The 16,885-nt window shown below is 31.8% G+C and overlaps 1 protein-coding gene across 1 annotated transcript; it reads right to left on the minus strand.

Moving 5' to 3' along the window:
• Positions 1-3,428: 3,428 nt before the first annotated feature.
• Positions 3,429-15,659, minus strand: LOC122632731 (sodium channel protein Nach-like). Its single transcript, XM_043819905.1, has 11 exons — positions 15,315-15,659; positions 14,474-14,616; positions 14,120-14,183; positions 10,304-10,478; positions 10,033-10,172; positions 9,609-9,735; positions 7,532-7,832; positions 5,231-5,284; positions 4,971-5,139; positions 4,764-4,870; positions 3,429-3,738 (listed from the first exon to the last, which is right to left on the minus strand). Exons 1-11 carry the CDS (start codon positions 15,527-15,529, stop codon positions 3,494-3,496), a joined length of 1,740 nt encoding a protein of 579 aa, XP_043675840.1. The 5' UTR covers positions 15,530-15,659; the 3' UTR covers positions 3,429-3,493.
• Positions 15,660-16,885: the final 1,226 nt, after the last annotated feature.

The raw sequence follows: 16,885 nt of genomic DNA on the forward strand, positions 1-16,885 counted from the left end.
TAATACGTACGATAAGGGAAATAAAATTTTCGCGATGGTAATAGCGTTTTTTCTTCTTTCTCTTTTTCTTTCTTTTTTCGTTTTTTGAGATGTAAAAATTATTCGACGAAAAATTTTCGACGAAAAATTTTCGACGAAGTCCTCGTCGATATCAAAGGGTGTCCACGAGTTTTATCTAACTTTCGTGAACATCGAATTGTTTGTATAATAACATCGAGTTTAGGTATACGTCAGCATCTTTTTTTCTTTCTTTCTCTCTCTCTCTCTCTCTCTCTCTCTTTTTCTTTTGTGCATCGGTTAAAACTTAATCGTCTCTTCTCTCGATAAAAGAACAAGTGTCATCGAGGACGAAGAGTACTCATGGCGACGTATATCGAGATCGAGTTAACTAGACCGTGTCATTAAAAGAACGATTTTCAGGTTTGCATGCGATATACAGAAAGAAAGAAAAAAAAAAAAAAAAAAAAAAAAGAGAGAAAAAAATTTTAATTCGAAATAACAAAAACGTTCCATTTGAAACAACCATTTGAAAAATTATTTATGCAATCAATCGCGCTCATTGATGATCACTGTTTTAAGAAGAGAAAAGAAAAACAAAAGTTCGAGATTACGATCGAAAGAACGAAAAACTTTGAAACGTTTGTTTCCATCGATCCTTGATGTATTTTTGATCTAATAAATCCTTAAACGGATCTTTAAACTCTTTCTTGTATTTACATTTTATTTGCATTCGTCGTTGAAATCTTTTCTTATGTTTCATTTATCATCTACATAAACAGATGCTTGCTTAAAAAAAATATATATATATATATATATATATATGTATGTACGTATGTATATATATTATCGACGACTAATGTCGCAACATTTTCTCGTCAACGGAAGTTTCTTTCGCGAGCTTTTTTTTTCGAATGACTTTATCGTCGTCGTTTGATGCGAAGAGGTGAGAATGCAAATGCGTTTCGGTACCACCAAAGAAAAGAGAAATTCTCCGTTGAAAAAGTTTTTCGGCTTAGTTTATTCAGAGATAGTAAAGGAACGAATTCGTAACGTAGAACAGATCAGTAGGATGAAGTTCGAAGCTCGAAATCGACCGTAAGAAATATCTCTAAGAGAAGTCTGATAAAGCTCTCTCTCTCTCTCTCTCTCTCTCTCTCTCTCTCTCTCTCTCTCTCTCTCTCTCTCTCTCTCTCTCTCTCTCTCTCTCTCTCTTTGTCGGACCTTTGAAGCGAACTTAATGTCTGAACGCTGAGTTCGAAAGCGCGGCTAGTGATTCTTGTAAAATCGATCGGCCCCACAGCTAAGACGTTCAGAATCTTCCAGTCTGATCGCTTTGTTTCGGTGAATCCAAGTGAACAAAATACCAGATCGTTAGCGAAGTGTTATCGTGGAAATTCTCCAATTGAATTTGCGTGGATAAGTTTTAAGAATAAAAAAGAAAAGAAACGAAAAGAAAGTAATACTTTCTCTTGATTATTATTATAAGGAAAATTTCATTACAAGGTATACTCGATTGACCGATAAATAAATGTTTAGAACATTGAATTTTTTACATTTAAATAAATAACGCCAATATGTTTTTCTCATGAATTGTTTGAATATTTTATATCTAGATGAATAATCATTATAATATAGTACGTTTATTTTATATATTGAACGAATGTTTGTATACGATTATCGCGATAATGATTTCCTTTTTTTTTTCTCTTTTTCTTTTTTTCTTCTTTTTGTTGTATTCTTATCTACAAAAAATATCTGATGTCTCATATTCCGAATAAATAATATCGTGATATTTGTTTATTTGAAAATATTTTGTATCTTATATATATATATGAAACTCTACAGTAATGATAAAAGTAACATTTTCGTTTCTAAAAGAGACGAATGCTCTCTGACATTTTTTCTCACGCTTAGACAACGTAAAAGAACGTAGAAGAGCATCGTGGATGGTGGAATACGTCCGGAAGAATTTTATTCGGAAAAATGAACGAAAAACAGAAAGAAAGAAAAACCAAAAAAAAAAAAAAGGTTATCGAAAAGAAAAGAAAAAGAAATTCAAAATTAAATTAATCGTGATTTCGTAACGAAATTTCGTGACAAGTTAATCGTAGTTAATTAATAATGATACCGAATGAGAAAAACGTAGATTAGGAAGAAAGTTTTAGGTTAGAAAAACTTATTTATTCTTTATTTATCTTTCTCTCTTTTTTTTTTATTTTATTTTATTTAATATTTATTTCTTTTACATGCGTCTTTTATCTCTGCACCGTAGAAGAGAGAAAGGTTGAGTTAGGAGGATCCAGAAAGAAATAAAGTAGAGGAGGAGGGTGATGTAGGAGGATTAGTAAAGAAGAGAAAGTAGGAGGGAGGAGGAGGAGAAGAAGGAGAACCAGTTCATGTCAAAGTCTTTCCAACGTTCTTCTCGTTAGCATTAATAATGCATCAATGTCACGGGTCGTCGCGTGTTAGATTTATCAGGCTTCTCGGTCAACCAACGTAAAATGTATGCGTGTGAAAGAGAGAGAAAAAGAGAGAGATATATAGAGAGAAAGAGAAAGATATATATATACATACATATATATATAGTAAAGTCTCGGTGCAGTTTAATTAATGAATTCTTTTACAGCGAATCTGATGCCATCGCGCTTGCACACAACCACATAACGCGTAATCGTGAACGATCTATCTACGAAAGCTCGATACGGTTATTACGACGTTGAAACCGTAACGGAAGATTATTATAGCGTTAAGGAGTCTCTTCTCTCTCTTTCTCTCTCTCTCTCTCTCTCTCTCTCTCTCTTTTTCTCTGTCTTTCTTGATGGCAACATTTTTCTTCGACGAGTAGCCTGCTTGTTCGGCTCTGCCATCTTCTCTATCTTCTCATCTTACTCTTTCTATTCTATTCTTTTCTTTTCTTTTCTTTTCTTTTCTTTTCTTTTCTTTTCTTTCTCTCTTTCTTTCTTTCTTTCTTTCTTTCTTTCTTTCTTTTCCTTTCTTTTTCTCTTCTTTCTCAACACCATTCACCGGACCGCAAGACGTTTAGTATCTGTCTCGTTAAAAATATTTGCCATCCAGTGGCTTTATTTTTCTACTACGTGTTACTTCCTCTATAAAAAATATCTTAACAAGAGACGTTCCTCTTCTCTATCCTTCTTTTTTCTTTTTTTTTTTTTTCTTTCTGCTTTTCTTTTCCTTTTTTTGTATTATTATTCGATCGAAATCTCTAATTATAATACGTTACAAATCGTTGATCGTTTGCTCAGTTAAAGATGGACGTATCGCTTCATCTTTATATCTGAAGTCAAATTTAATATTAAAATAAAATTTTTAAGGAAAATAAGAAGAAAGAAAGAAGAAGAAAAGAATAGAAAGGAGAGAAAACATTGTATATTGTAATATTAATGTCATTAATATTAGCGACGGAATCATTAATATTAACGACGATATAATTATTATTAAGGATCATCACTACATAGGATTATTAATTACGTTATTAGTATCGTTCGACTTTACGATGACGAAGCAAATCCTTCTCAATTCTAGTTTTCGGTACCAATTCGTTCCAATATATGGTATACATCGTTGCCTCCTTTCGAGGAATTTCTATATCGATTTCCTCACTATTTGGATCGTAGCTTTTGTAAAGATCGAAAAGTAGAAGAACGAAGAAATAAATTAACTCGACAACGCTGATGAGGCTAAACCCGATGAAGACCCCGCAAATACCTCCGATATCACCTGTAAAATAAACGTCAGTCCTTTTAACGATTTGTTTTGTATCATTTGAATAATCGATTCGAATTTTTCGAATCTGATCTTAAAACTATGAATGGTCCTATACCGATTCGAAACTCATATTTTTTAAAAGAAACACAAACGATTTTCTACGTTTAAATTTTCATCGAAAAAAAAAATATATATATATATATATAAAAGATTAGAAATTAATTGATAAATAATTATGTCCTATTTCAAATTCGAAAATGTAATCGAAATAAAATTGAAAAGAGGAGAAAGATAAAAATGAAAGAATAGATTTATTTATTATTATATATATATATGTATGTATGTATGTATGTATGTATGTATGTATGATTGTGATTTAACATAAGTCATAGACATTCCGACATTTCTATACTTATTAATTGAAAAACATAAATATATATATAATTGTTCTTCTTGAAAAATTATCGAACACTTTAAGAAAATCGTTTTAATATCGATATCTCGATGTATATCGATATCTCAAATAGAAAGGAATGGAATCACATTCTTTGAAATAATCGACCCTCGTAATGAAGATCCACGTCGTTATTACAAAAAATATTTTCGATTGTTACCCGTCTACGTGTAAAAATAAAAAGAGAGAACGGAGTAAATAAAAAAAAAATAAAATAAAATAAAATAAAAAAAGAAAGATTGTCTCGTTACGCGTGAAAGAATCGAAAACCGAGGATTTATTTTTCTTTTTTCCTTTTATTTTCTTTTTCTCTTTGGCCCGAGAAAAATAAATAAAGCTTGGGTTTTCGGAAAGGGGTAGTGGTACATCGAAAAAAGTTCGATCAAAAAACAAAGTGAATTTATCGTGTTTCGAGAGGGTGACGTTCTCGAACGAATCTTTTTTTATCTTGCATATTTTGATTTAGGATCTATCGAACGTTTATATATATTTACATACATACATAGATATATATGTGTATATGTATGTATGTATATATATATATATACGAAAGTCTCGAAAAAAGATTAAAAATATAACTTACTCAAAAGTTCATACCAGGTGTAAGATATATCTTGTTTCAATCTAACCGTACCATACTTCGAAAAGAATACATGAATGATACTTTGATCGACGATATTGAAATTGTTTCTAAAACGCAAGACAAATATAATAAGAATAAGAAGAAATGTTTTATTATATATTATAATTAATTATGAAATCAATAATTATTCCGTCGTATTATATTTACAACAATGACGTCTCGTAAAATCCAGGTTGCATCGTAGAGAAAGAACTATGCATGGTATAAACAACGTCTTGACATGAGGGATAACAACTTTTACAATGTAACGATTTGTAATTATTCATCGTGATATTTAATGTCTCTTCTTCGTGAGGAAATACGGTCAACCACTCGGCTGAAATTAAAAGATAAATAGATCGTTATAATAGAACGTAGAGAGAAAAATTAATTAACATCGTTTTGATGTTAACGATGATGTCACTTACATTTGTAATGATTTAAGCAAGGCATGTCTGTCAACGTGCAAGCTCTTCTTCCATCTGTTATAAAGAAAAAAAAAGAAAAGAAAAGAAAAGAAACGTACATATATTAACAACATATATATATATATATATATCGCTCGTAAAAAAAACATTCGTTTGTTAATTTCGTAAATCAAAAAAGCAAATAAATAAATAAATAAATTAATTAATTAATTAATTAATAGATAAATAAATCAATCAATAAATAAACGAACAAGTAAAAAAATGAGAAAGAAGAACATAGAGAAAAAAGGCATGAAGAAACATTTGATTCGATTCGATTTGATTCGACTCAAGATGAATTAGAAAAATGAGAGTGATACGGACATTAGATTCCTTTTTTTTTTCTTCTCTCTTCTTTTTCGAATGATCGATAAACTATATAGAGAAGTACGTAAGTCGAAGTAAAGATACCGGGCGCAAGAAGAAGAGCAGAAGTTTCACGTTCGACCAGAGAGCATTTCGTTCGCCCTCGTTCAAGTTCCAGTCATCGCTTAATCCCTTCGTCGTCGCTTGAATCCGTTTCGTGCGATCGGCTTTAAACGCTTTAAGTTAGCCGCAGTAAAGCCTCGTTACAAAGCTCGGGAGAACGCGAACTGTACGCCTGCAATACTCTCGGCAACGTTTCTTTACAGATTGCATCGGAGATAAGAGAGAAATAGAAGATAGAGATACTGAATAGAAAGAGAGAGAGAGAGAGAGAGAGAGAGAGAGAGAGAGAGAAAATATGAGTTTTATTCCCTTAGAAGAATTTCTATCAATGGATGAATATCTAAAAAACTAACGAGGGATCTAATTATGTCTAATTAGCTATGGCGAGTAATAAGAAAGCGTATTGCGGAATTTAACGTACGAATTGATATCGTTAAAAGGAAAAAAAAATGAAAAAAAAAAGAAAAAAAAAGAAAAGAAAGAAAATGGAAAGAAAAAAAATTAATAGAAAGAAGAGATAACAGAAAATTAGATGATCGGAATTAGAGGTGAATTTTTAAACGGCAGCAATGCTGTTTTTTACTTTTGATTAGAAACTTTTTTTTCTTATGTTTCCGATAGAAAAGAAAAAGATTTGCCGTGTTTCTCTACGTATCGCGTGTGTATTCGTATTCTAATTTCATCGTTATTGATTAGAAAAAAGTTTTAAAGAAAAAAGGAAAGAAAATTGATTTTTATTTCTTTTTTTTTTTTTTCTATTGGAAAAGAGAAGAAAACGAAGGAAAGAAAATGGAATAGCTTCTTCGATTTTTTGGTCGAATGACATCGATTGACAATATCGCCGAATAGTTTGCGATGCTCTCTCTTTCTCTCTCTCTCTCTCTCTCTCTCTCTCTCTCTCTCTCTCTCTCTCTCTCTCTCTCTCTCTCTCTCTTTCTCTCTCTCTTCCATTTCCCGTTCACGTCTCGAGAGGACATCGATGATCCTTCGATTCGATTCGATTGTGCGAGCTTTATGAGATTGATACGAAATGACAAACGCATTTTGATTATTATTGTTATTATTATTATTATTATTATTATTATTATTATTATTATTATTATTATTATTTTATTCATTAATTTTTTTCTTTTATTTTTTTAATATATGTATATTTTTTAATAATAATAATATATATATATATATATATATATATATATAACGATATCGATTCCTCTTGCAAAAATAATCGGTCAGGAACGAGTCTCTAATCCGATTTCAACGAATGCACTTAATGCATGCACCAGCATGGATATGCATCTATTTCATGTATATTTTAATTTGCTTGACAGAATGATCGTGAGATATCTCTCGTAAAATATAATTATTTAAAGGACTGATCGTCTCCAATAATGAAACGTAAAATCATCAATTATTCTATTAAAAAATTATTATTATTATTATTATTATTATTATTATTATTATTATTATCATTTGCGATAAGATTTATTCGAATGGTGACGCGACAAAAAAAAAAAAAAAAGAAAAGGAAAAGATTCAAATTATCGCAAAATCTCATCGATTCCGAATTCTTAATAATCTAGCATTATCCATTTTATCTATTTGCTTATTGTTCTCTCTCTTTGTTTTCTTTTGCCTATTTTCTTTTCTCTCTTTATCTTATCACTGATCATTATATTCTAATCAATCCCATCCATACCTACGTTATATACAGATATATCTATGCGTTGAAATAATAATGATGAATTTTTGAAATATTAATATAAAACATTGAAAATAATAAATACACACACACACACACACACACATATATGATTATCTTGATATACTAACATTTAGAATTGACTTCGGTACGTGTTGGAAGATAAAATGGAATGCACTTGCACATTTTCCATATTAGCTGTTCCCTGCAATCGACCAAGCAATCGCTGTAACTGTAGTCACCATAACGAGTTCGAATCTCGTTAGGGAATATGCACTTCCGTTTTGAAATTGGATACGATTTGGTTTGACCGGTGCTGTAGAAGGATACAGCCTCGATTTCCAAGTAGGATTCCAATAACGGCGAAACGAGCACCTCGGTGACACCGCCGCTGATGTTATCGGGATAATCGGTTGGATTAAACAACGTCACCTATACAGGACACACTTATACACGTCACTCATTTACATATTATCCTTACGATATTATTCAAATTAACATAAGATAAATGGTAATTAATGCTAATAACGAATAACACGAATTTTGCTATTCCTTTCTTTTCTTTTTCTTTTTGTTTTTAATTTAATTTCTAATTTAATTTAACGAGCGAGAACGATATTTTTATCGGCTAATATGAAATACACATATAGATTTTTTTCTTTTATCGTTGTCGTTAACCATAATTAAATATTTCGATATATTTCGATTAAATCCATTGAAAATAATTTTCTTTTTTTTTTTTTAATTTTTTTATGTTGTTAATTTTTTTTCATGTGACTCGTCATATTCTCTTCTTTCAAGAATCATGAGATAATCGTGTCAGATAACCCAAACGCAATATTATCGCGCGATAAATAATTTATTGCTATTTAATTCTTCTTATATGTATCTACACTATCTTCGTACTTTCAATTGAACTGTATGATAGATTGTAATCCTTATAATAAATACTATCATTCTCATTATCATCCTTATTATTATCGGTATTATTATTATTTGTAAATAAAAACAAGAAATAAGGCAAGTCTATTATTGGTAAAAGAGAGATAGATGGAAGACGTGGTATACGTCGAAATACTTTGGTAAAAATTTAAATACTTTGATAAATGTTGCTGAGAGAAAATTCTTTTCTTTTCTCTCAGTTTGAGAGACAAAGAGAGACACACGCAGAAAGAGAAAGAGAGAGAGAGAGAGAAAGAGAGAGAACTGTCATTACGGAGGATGGACATGTAACTTGCGCCGAAAGCATGTCACGCAGGAAAGCGTTTACGTGAGCGAAAGTACGAAAAAGAAAGACAGAAAGGAAAATAGAGAAAGAGAACAAGAGAGAGAAACAGAGAGAAAGAGAAAACGACACGACAATGTCCATTTACAATGGTGGAACGTGTAAAAAACATTTTGGACGGAGGTAACAACCGCTGCGGACGAGGATTACTTGGAGAAGGGATTATACCCTTCCTGCGTTCGCTAATGACTTTTGTGAGCTTTTTATCGTCGTGCCTCGTGTCGGTTATAGTACTTTCCGTTGAATGAAGCACAGATGTTGAGTAGTTAATGGTCGTCTCGTTGATGAGAAAAATGAAAGGTGCGAAAGATGGCTCGGTCCGGTTCAGTCCCGTTTACATCCTTTCTACACTTGGTAATGTGAAATTTAATAATCGTTTAAATTCTCGACTAATTTTATCGATCTTTCTTCTTATAGATGTATGTATATATATATATATATGTGTGTGTGTGTGTGTTGATAAAAAGCTTTGTTATAAAAAAGAGTCCTTTAAAAAAAAAAAAAGAAATGAAAAAAAAATATCGTAGGTCGATAACGTTAAATATTTATTTATATTTTTTTACACGTTGTAAAATAGTTTTCTTTTTTTTTTTTTTTGTTTTTCTTTGATTATTTTTTTTTATAGATAAACGGACGTTAGAAGGTACACTCGTTAAATCGTATATCTCTGTTGATAAATTATTTTTTAAAATCCATTCATCGAAACGAATAATATTAAGTGTTTATACCTTGTCTTCGAATACTCATAAAAAAAAAATTACGTAATGTAATTACTAAATGGTGAAAATGTCCGATGTAAAATGGATTTCTGATTGTTTGAAATGATCTCAGGAGTACTATTACCCTCTCTCTGTCTCTCTCTCTCTCTCTCTCTATCTATCTCTCTCTTTTTTCCTTTCTTTCTTTCTTTATTTCTCTCTTACCTTCCATCCGATAACGGGAAGAAAAGTGTAAAAGTAATCGTCCAGGAAAGGTTCCATCACGACTGTAAGACCACGTTCGATTCCTAAATCCTTCACAGTTCTCACTTCCATTGGTTCCTCGTCGTTGCTGTAAAAAAAAAAAAAAAAAAAACCAGAAAAAAAGAAACAAAAATTTTATTAACGTTGAGTTAATCCATGTAAAACATTTTTAAACATAAGTTTATATAAACTTCTTTTATCTATTCGATTGTATCAATCGATTGATATAATTTATATGTAATATAAATTTAGTTCCAACCTTCATGAACACCCTATATATATATATATATATATATATATATATATATTATCGTGAAATAATATCTGTCCGATCGACGATTATTTTAAATTCGACAAAACTTCATTGAAATTGTTTTAAACTCACTTTGTATTGCCTTTAATTATATAATTAAAAGTACAACAATATCCATCCTGGGTTTTTTCGAAAGAGAAAAGTTCCGAACAATTATATTCGTTGCCGTTGAATAAACACTTGATCAACATAAGGGTACATTGTGGTGTCAACTGAAACAAATAAAAAAGTAGGATCGATCTCGATCAATTTTTTTCGTTCGTTTGAACGTATAAAAAAAAGAAAAAGAAGAAGAAGAAGAAGAAGAAGAAAGAAAAGAAATCATGGAAATTTATATTCTCACTTCTTTCATTATGGCGTCCATGTCGTAATCACCCTCGTAAAAATCCAGTAAAACACGATTCAATTCGTCGTATCGTGTTATTTCGAACCTGTGCATCGAATTGTAAGCGTCTCCCAATTGTTCGATCAATTCTAAAATTTCGTCGCTGGACAGTTTAGTGACGTTTGATCTGTAACTGTGTAATGTCGGTGTAAGATCAAAAAAAAAAAAAAAAAAAAAAAAAAAAGAGAGAGAGAGAACTATAATAAACCACGAGACTATAATCAATACCATAATATTGTTACATCCATCGTTTCGCGCAAATTACGTTTGACTTCGTAATTCTGACGAACAAATTTATCGTGTATTCAAAGTGTTATTTAATCGACAAATTTTCACGAAAGAGAAAGAGAGAGAAAGAGAGATAGAGATAGAGAAAGACATATAGATAGATACATAGATAGAGAGAGAAAGAGAGAGAGAGAGAATTTTCCGGAAGAATCGACGAGGTGAAAACTCGAAGAGAAACATTGAAATACTAACTCGCTGAGCATGAAGATAAGTTTTCATATAATATGGAAGCACAAAGTACCGAAATGGTATTCACCATGAAGGCCAATGGAAAGATACGAGTAAAGGGAAAGAGAGAGAAGGAGTAAGAGAGAGAGAAAGAGAGAAAGAGAGAGAGAGAGAGAGAGAGAGAGAAACTCTATCGGTAACTTGGAGAATAGTTTTGAATCGGTAATTCACGAAATGTCTATTCCATTAACGTCGTGAATTTCAAGCTCATAGAAGTTCTAAGTAACGCACTGGGTTCCTCTTATACTGGATGGATCGAAGAGACCATGGATTTTCGTATATATGAACGCTTCATTAAATATAATCATAGATTCTCAGGATCTTCATCAATTTTCGTACAACGTCAAATGATCCAATGTTAAATACGTAACATATACCTACCTATATACACACATACATAGGAGGGGATAAATTAACATTAATAATAATAATTATTATTATTTATGTTAGTAATTATATTATTATTATTAATATTATTATTATTGTTGTTGTTGTTGTTGTTGTTGTTGTTGTTAATTTATCCCGTACTATGTGTATGTATATAGATAAGTATATGTTACATAATATAATAATAATTATTATTATATTATTATTATTATTAATTAGTAATTATTATTAATATTATCATGTAATCAAGATAATTGAATATATATATATATATATATATATATGACATAAAAAAAAAAAAGAAAATTCAATCGTCCATTATTTGAACACGTAGGTAATACATCATTTAGTCATGCTTAAAAATACATAATATCATAAAGATCGTTAATACCGGTTTAGTATTACCTAGAACGATATGTGCCCTGCATCGTCGTTAATCCTCCGAATCATAAATTAATATAACGATGTAATGGTGGTTGATGGTGTGACCATCGTCTAACGAAAAATTACTATCCATAACGAGTGTAATATGTTTTTAATGATCCGTCAAAATTACTACGTCGTTTAAACACGCTTATACGTTATCTTTATAACTTCCCATTTCCGTTTATATACTTCTCTCATCTACGTATAAACATATATATATATATATATATATATATATATATATATATATATTTATGTATTACGATGTTATACGTTTATGTGGTAAGCTTTATAGCTGTAATATCTTGCGCATGTCGGTGGTTAATAAGTTCGTTGTAGCGGTCGAAGCAACATTATTGCAAAAGACTATATATATGTATGAGTGTATAATATACATACATCTTCGTTTAAGAACGCAGAAAACGAAGCATCGATCGTGCACGGATCAACTGATCTTCGTATCGTATCGCACGAGTCTACTTTAACAAGAATTTTCCTTTCTTATATAAAATATTAATTTCCTTAACGTTAACGTTAGCCAAGAAATTCCTAAATCCTCTATCAGCCATTAGTGAATATTATATTACTTCAAAACCACGTTAACTATTTAATACCAATATTATACGACACGGGGTCGAAAATTGTTAAGCGTTTTTACGAATCGATTATTAGTTTTGAAGATTTTTCAAAGTTGCATAAGTTAGGAAAGTGTGGTTTCACAATTTGAAAAAAAAAAGAAAAGAAAAGAAGAAATAAGAAAAGAAATTAGTCTAAAGAATGTCGAAGAAAAGGAGTAATCGATCTTTAAAATTTTCTAGAAACTTCTGATTCATCTAGGAACTTTTTTAGTCGACCGCTTAGTACAATATCCGAAGAAGAAAGATATCGTTGAAGTTTCTGATTTTCCATTTTTTTTTTCTTCTTTTCGCTCTTTTTTATTATATCCTTTCTTTTATCGGTTAATACATACATACATACATACATACATACATACATACATACATACATACATATATATATATATGTATATATATATATATATATTTATTATACCTCGAGAATAAAACTTAGTTTCATATTTGACGTGAAAAGTTCGAAAGTTTCTACTTCTCTCACGGAAATATTTCTCTACCTCGATCTTCGATCTTTCATTTTATCGTCTTTGACGCTTCACAAGGAACAAGTAGTGTAAAATACTATCCAAACAAAGGGTTGAAGAGAACCCGACGAAAGAGAAATAGTTAGAGATAGAGAGAAAGAGGGAGATATATATATAGAGAGAGAGAGAGAAAGAGAAAGAGAGAGAAAGAGAGAAACGTAAAGTACAAAAGTACCTATAGTCTTCTTCGATCAACAACGTACCAAAGCAACTTTACAATCGTAAAGTTTAGTAACTACGTTGTCGTTTCAATTCGACAATGCGTAACTCGATCTCTAGAACCAAATTTCTACTATCCCACTTTCTAATTTGAAGACGTCATCAAATTGATCGTACAAATATTAGAACTTACCTTGTCTCGAAGTATTGTCTTATCGTTAGAAATTTGTATTCTCTAAATTTTCCTCCTCATATGTATGTGTATATATATATATATATATATATATATATATATATATATTTCTTAATGTTTCTCTATACTAATCCCACTTCTTCTAACTCTTATTACTGCCTCAAATTCTCTGATAATTTTTAAAACGTATCCCTAAAAAAAGAATCGAAGAAAAGAAGAAATAAAAAAAAAAATTTTTAATCTGAATCTCCTCGATAATCTTGCGTATAAGTGAATAAAAATAAAAAAAACACGACGATGACGCTCGACGGCGTTATCCACTTTTTTTAAACGACGTGAGTTCGGTGACAGCAAATAAAATAAAAAAAAAATAATAAAAAAAAAAAGAAAGAAAGGAAGGAATAGACAAAATAAAAAAAGATATCCAATTGCTTAGAACGCATGGGCCGACACTTTCTCTCTTTTCCTCTGGTATTCAATTTGAAATATTTCCTTTCGCCGGCGAACGTTCCGTATTTATGGGGATGATTTGAAAGTAATTCGCACGACCGATTCTAAGCGGTCGTATTTGCGATTCGGGGAATCGGTCGGAAACGAACGAACGGGCGCGTTAACGCGGCCAAATAAAATGCGTTTGGAATAATGCTCGCTAAACAGACTCGACGACGCAACATCAATGCGTACACCCGATTGAAATCGGCCATGCACTGCAATTTGGTGCGGTGCTTCTACCCACCCCTACTTCTCGTCACTCTGTCTACCCATCCCTCCTGTCTCACCCTCTTTCGATTCGATACTCTCTATTTTGCGTCGTCGACCGTCTCTCGTTTTACCGCAGACCACTACCAACCCCCTCTCTCCATTCCCATCCCGTTCTCCCATGCATAACCGTCATCATTTCGTGTTTATTTAACACAATGAAAATCTCTCTCACACTTTCATAGCCATTTTCATCGCGGATCGTCGACTTATCCTGTTGATACTGCAGATTGCTATGGCTGAAAATGATAACGGGGAAAAGATTTTCTTAGATATACATACGATCGTTCCTTTTATCCGATCGTAGAAAAGAAAATTTCTACGATCTCTCGAAAAGACCCTTAGCACCATGATTTGCACGTCGCACAATTCCCACGTTAATAAAACGAATCACGATCGAGGAACGACGGATAATAATTGCAATATTACGTTTCCGTAAAGTATAGATAGGTTTTACGTACGTGTTAATTATAATGCCAAAGGTTCAAGAGTTTTGATTAAGATCAAAAGCAAAGTGTCAAACGTTTACCTGGAAACGTGATCTGATTGGTAGGATAATGATCCGACTCGACCGACGTCACCATCGGCAATGTCGTGAAAGCTGTGTAGGCATCGATAACGAAATACACCAATATGCATATTGTCGTCAGGTGCACCGCGATCCATATGATCCTTTTTTTTTAAAATGATAAAACAAAGAAAAAAACACCAACGAATTATTGTTTTCAAATTATTGATTCCTCGAAATTCTTAAATATATTTTTTATCGTAATTCTATAAAATTGTCGAATGCTCGACTTGTACTACTTTGATGCCTGACATCGTAGAAGTACGTAATTCTATGTATTCCTATCACTTAAATGTCTGAATGCGATTTCTTGACTCGTACCACTGAGAAAAATTGTTGTTCTATTAATTGCTGAGTGATAGATGTATACTACTTAAATTTCTGACTTGATACGAATTTGTACTACTTAAATATCTAACATCATAGAAACATGTAATTCATTCGTACTACTTAAGACGCCCGACCGAACGACTGCTTGAAACTGTTGCAAAAGATTATTAATCCATTCACGTTCAAACTTGACATATATTTGTTATCGTTATTCTATTAATTATCAAGTGGTTAACAACTTGAAAGAAATGACAACTCATTTGTATTACTTAAATGTCCGATCATTGACTCGCACTACTTGCAATTCGTACTACTTAACGTACATACGTTTACTTGACGCAACAAATTCGATTGACGTTATAAATGATTTATAAAACAAAAAAAAAAGATATATATATATAAAATCGATAGAGTACATTTAGATCGATCTTACATAAAATTTAATTCGATATAAATCAATGTTAATAATTACCTTTCGATCCAGGTTCTACGTGGCTCGGTCAAATACTTGTAACCCACCAAAGTAGATTGTTCGCAATAAAGACTGACATATTTGACAAACGTCTTAAAAATATGATATCTTAATGACGATCGCTTCGTGATAGAGGATGCCCATGCGTTACTGGCACCTACTTTCGAAGTTCTCGCTTTTATTTGCACCTTCCCTTCGGTAACGTCCGTTTTCATTCTCGAGCTAACGAAATTATTTGATCGATGTTAAACGTTAAATCTTTGAAAATTATTTGATCTACGATTTACGATCTATGCGACGCACAGTATTTGCAACAATCGTCCACGTGAGATCGGAACCTTCGAATTAAACAAACTCGAACGCGCATCAAACAAATCGAGCCAACGATCTTAATTCGATATTCGTTTAAAATTTACAACATCGTCGAAAGAAAAAAAGAAAAAAAGAAAAAAAACGAATAAAAAAAAAAAAAAGAAGAAGAATCTACCAACGATACGATCGTTTATAATAATCAATACAAATTCGAATAAAAATAATTACGGTTTCATGCTAGTCGAAAACGAAAACGACTAAGTCGATCCGTCGGTCTTGTGATCGTTCTTTCGACTGAAGAAGAATCGCGTTATACAGTTTTCAAGATCGTAAAGCGACTACGATGACGTTTGCACGAGGCTATTGGATGTTTGTCTGTCTCTCTCTATCTTTTTTTCTGTAACTCTGTCTCTCTTTCTCTCTCTCTCTCTCTCTCTCTCTTTCAAGATCGCTTTGTTTCGTTTGAAAACATCGGGACAACATTCTCACGTATATATCCACGTATCTCTCACCACGTCAATCACGTATCTCACGCACGATCGAATGCAAGTCACGTCTACTTTACCTATTTTATCTCTTTTCATTTCTTTTTCTATCTCTGTCTTTATATATATATATATATATATATATATATATATATAACTCTCTTTATTCGTTCGTCTATCTGTCTATCTATCTCTTTCTCTAAGTATCAGTACATCCGACATACTGGACTTAAGCTACGACGAATAGCATCGAATAGCGTTTTCCTCGCTTCCTAGCCAACCCTCGTGAATTCTTTATAACCTTTTCCTACTACTATACTTTTTCTTTCTCTTTCTCTTTCTCTCTCTCTCTCTCTCTCTCTCTCTCTCTCTTTCTCTCTACCCCTCTATGAAAGAGCTCGAACAAACTCGTACGTGCGAGTACTCGATAGGCATGTATCACACGGCAGAATCATTCGGACGCATCGAGAATTAGATCAAGTTTACACTGTGTTAATCGAATCTCCATACTCGAACATACTCCCGATTCCTCTATCAATCGTCTCTCCGTCTATCGATTTTTTTCTAACTATCCTTTTCTATCGTCCAAGTATACGATACTCTGATATCGATGTCTACGCTTCTTCTTTCGCTTACTTGCCTTTCATACTGTTTTTCTTTCTATTTTTTATTTTCTCATTTTCTCCTTTTTTCTTCTGTTTTCTTTTCTACTAGACTTCCTTAAATCTCCCTAAGAATGAACTTCTTCCTGTAGTAAAGGGTGGAATATTATTT

Source organism: Vespula pensylvanica, chromosome 10 (assembly GCF_014466175.1).
Source record: "Vespula pensylvanica isolate Volc-1 chromosome 10, ASM1446617v1, whole genome shotgun sequence".
Taxonomy (NCBI): domain Eukaryota; kingdom Metazoa; phylum Arthropoda; class Insecta; order Hymenoptera; family Vespidae; genus Vespula; species Vespula pensylvanica.

Coding starts and splice junctions, on each gene's coding strand:
- LOC122632731 (XM_043819905.1), bottom strand. CDS start 15,529: ATGAAAACGGACGTTACCGAAGGGAAGGTGCAAATAAAAGCGAGAACT. Junction 9,736..10,032: donor ATAATTAAAGGCAATACAAA/GTGAGTTTAAAA, acceptor TTTTTTTTACAG/CAACGACGAGGAACCAATGG. Junction 4,871..4,970: donor TTTTACGAGACGTCATTGTT/GTAAATATAATA, acceptor CTTGCGTTTTAG/AAACAATTTCAATATCGTCG.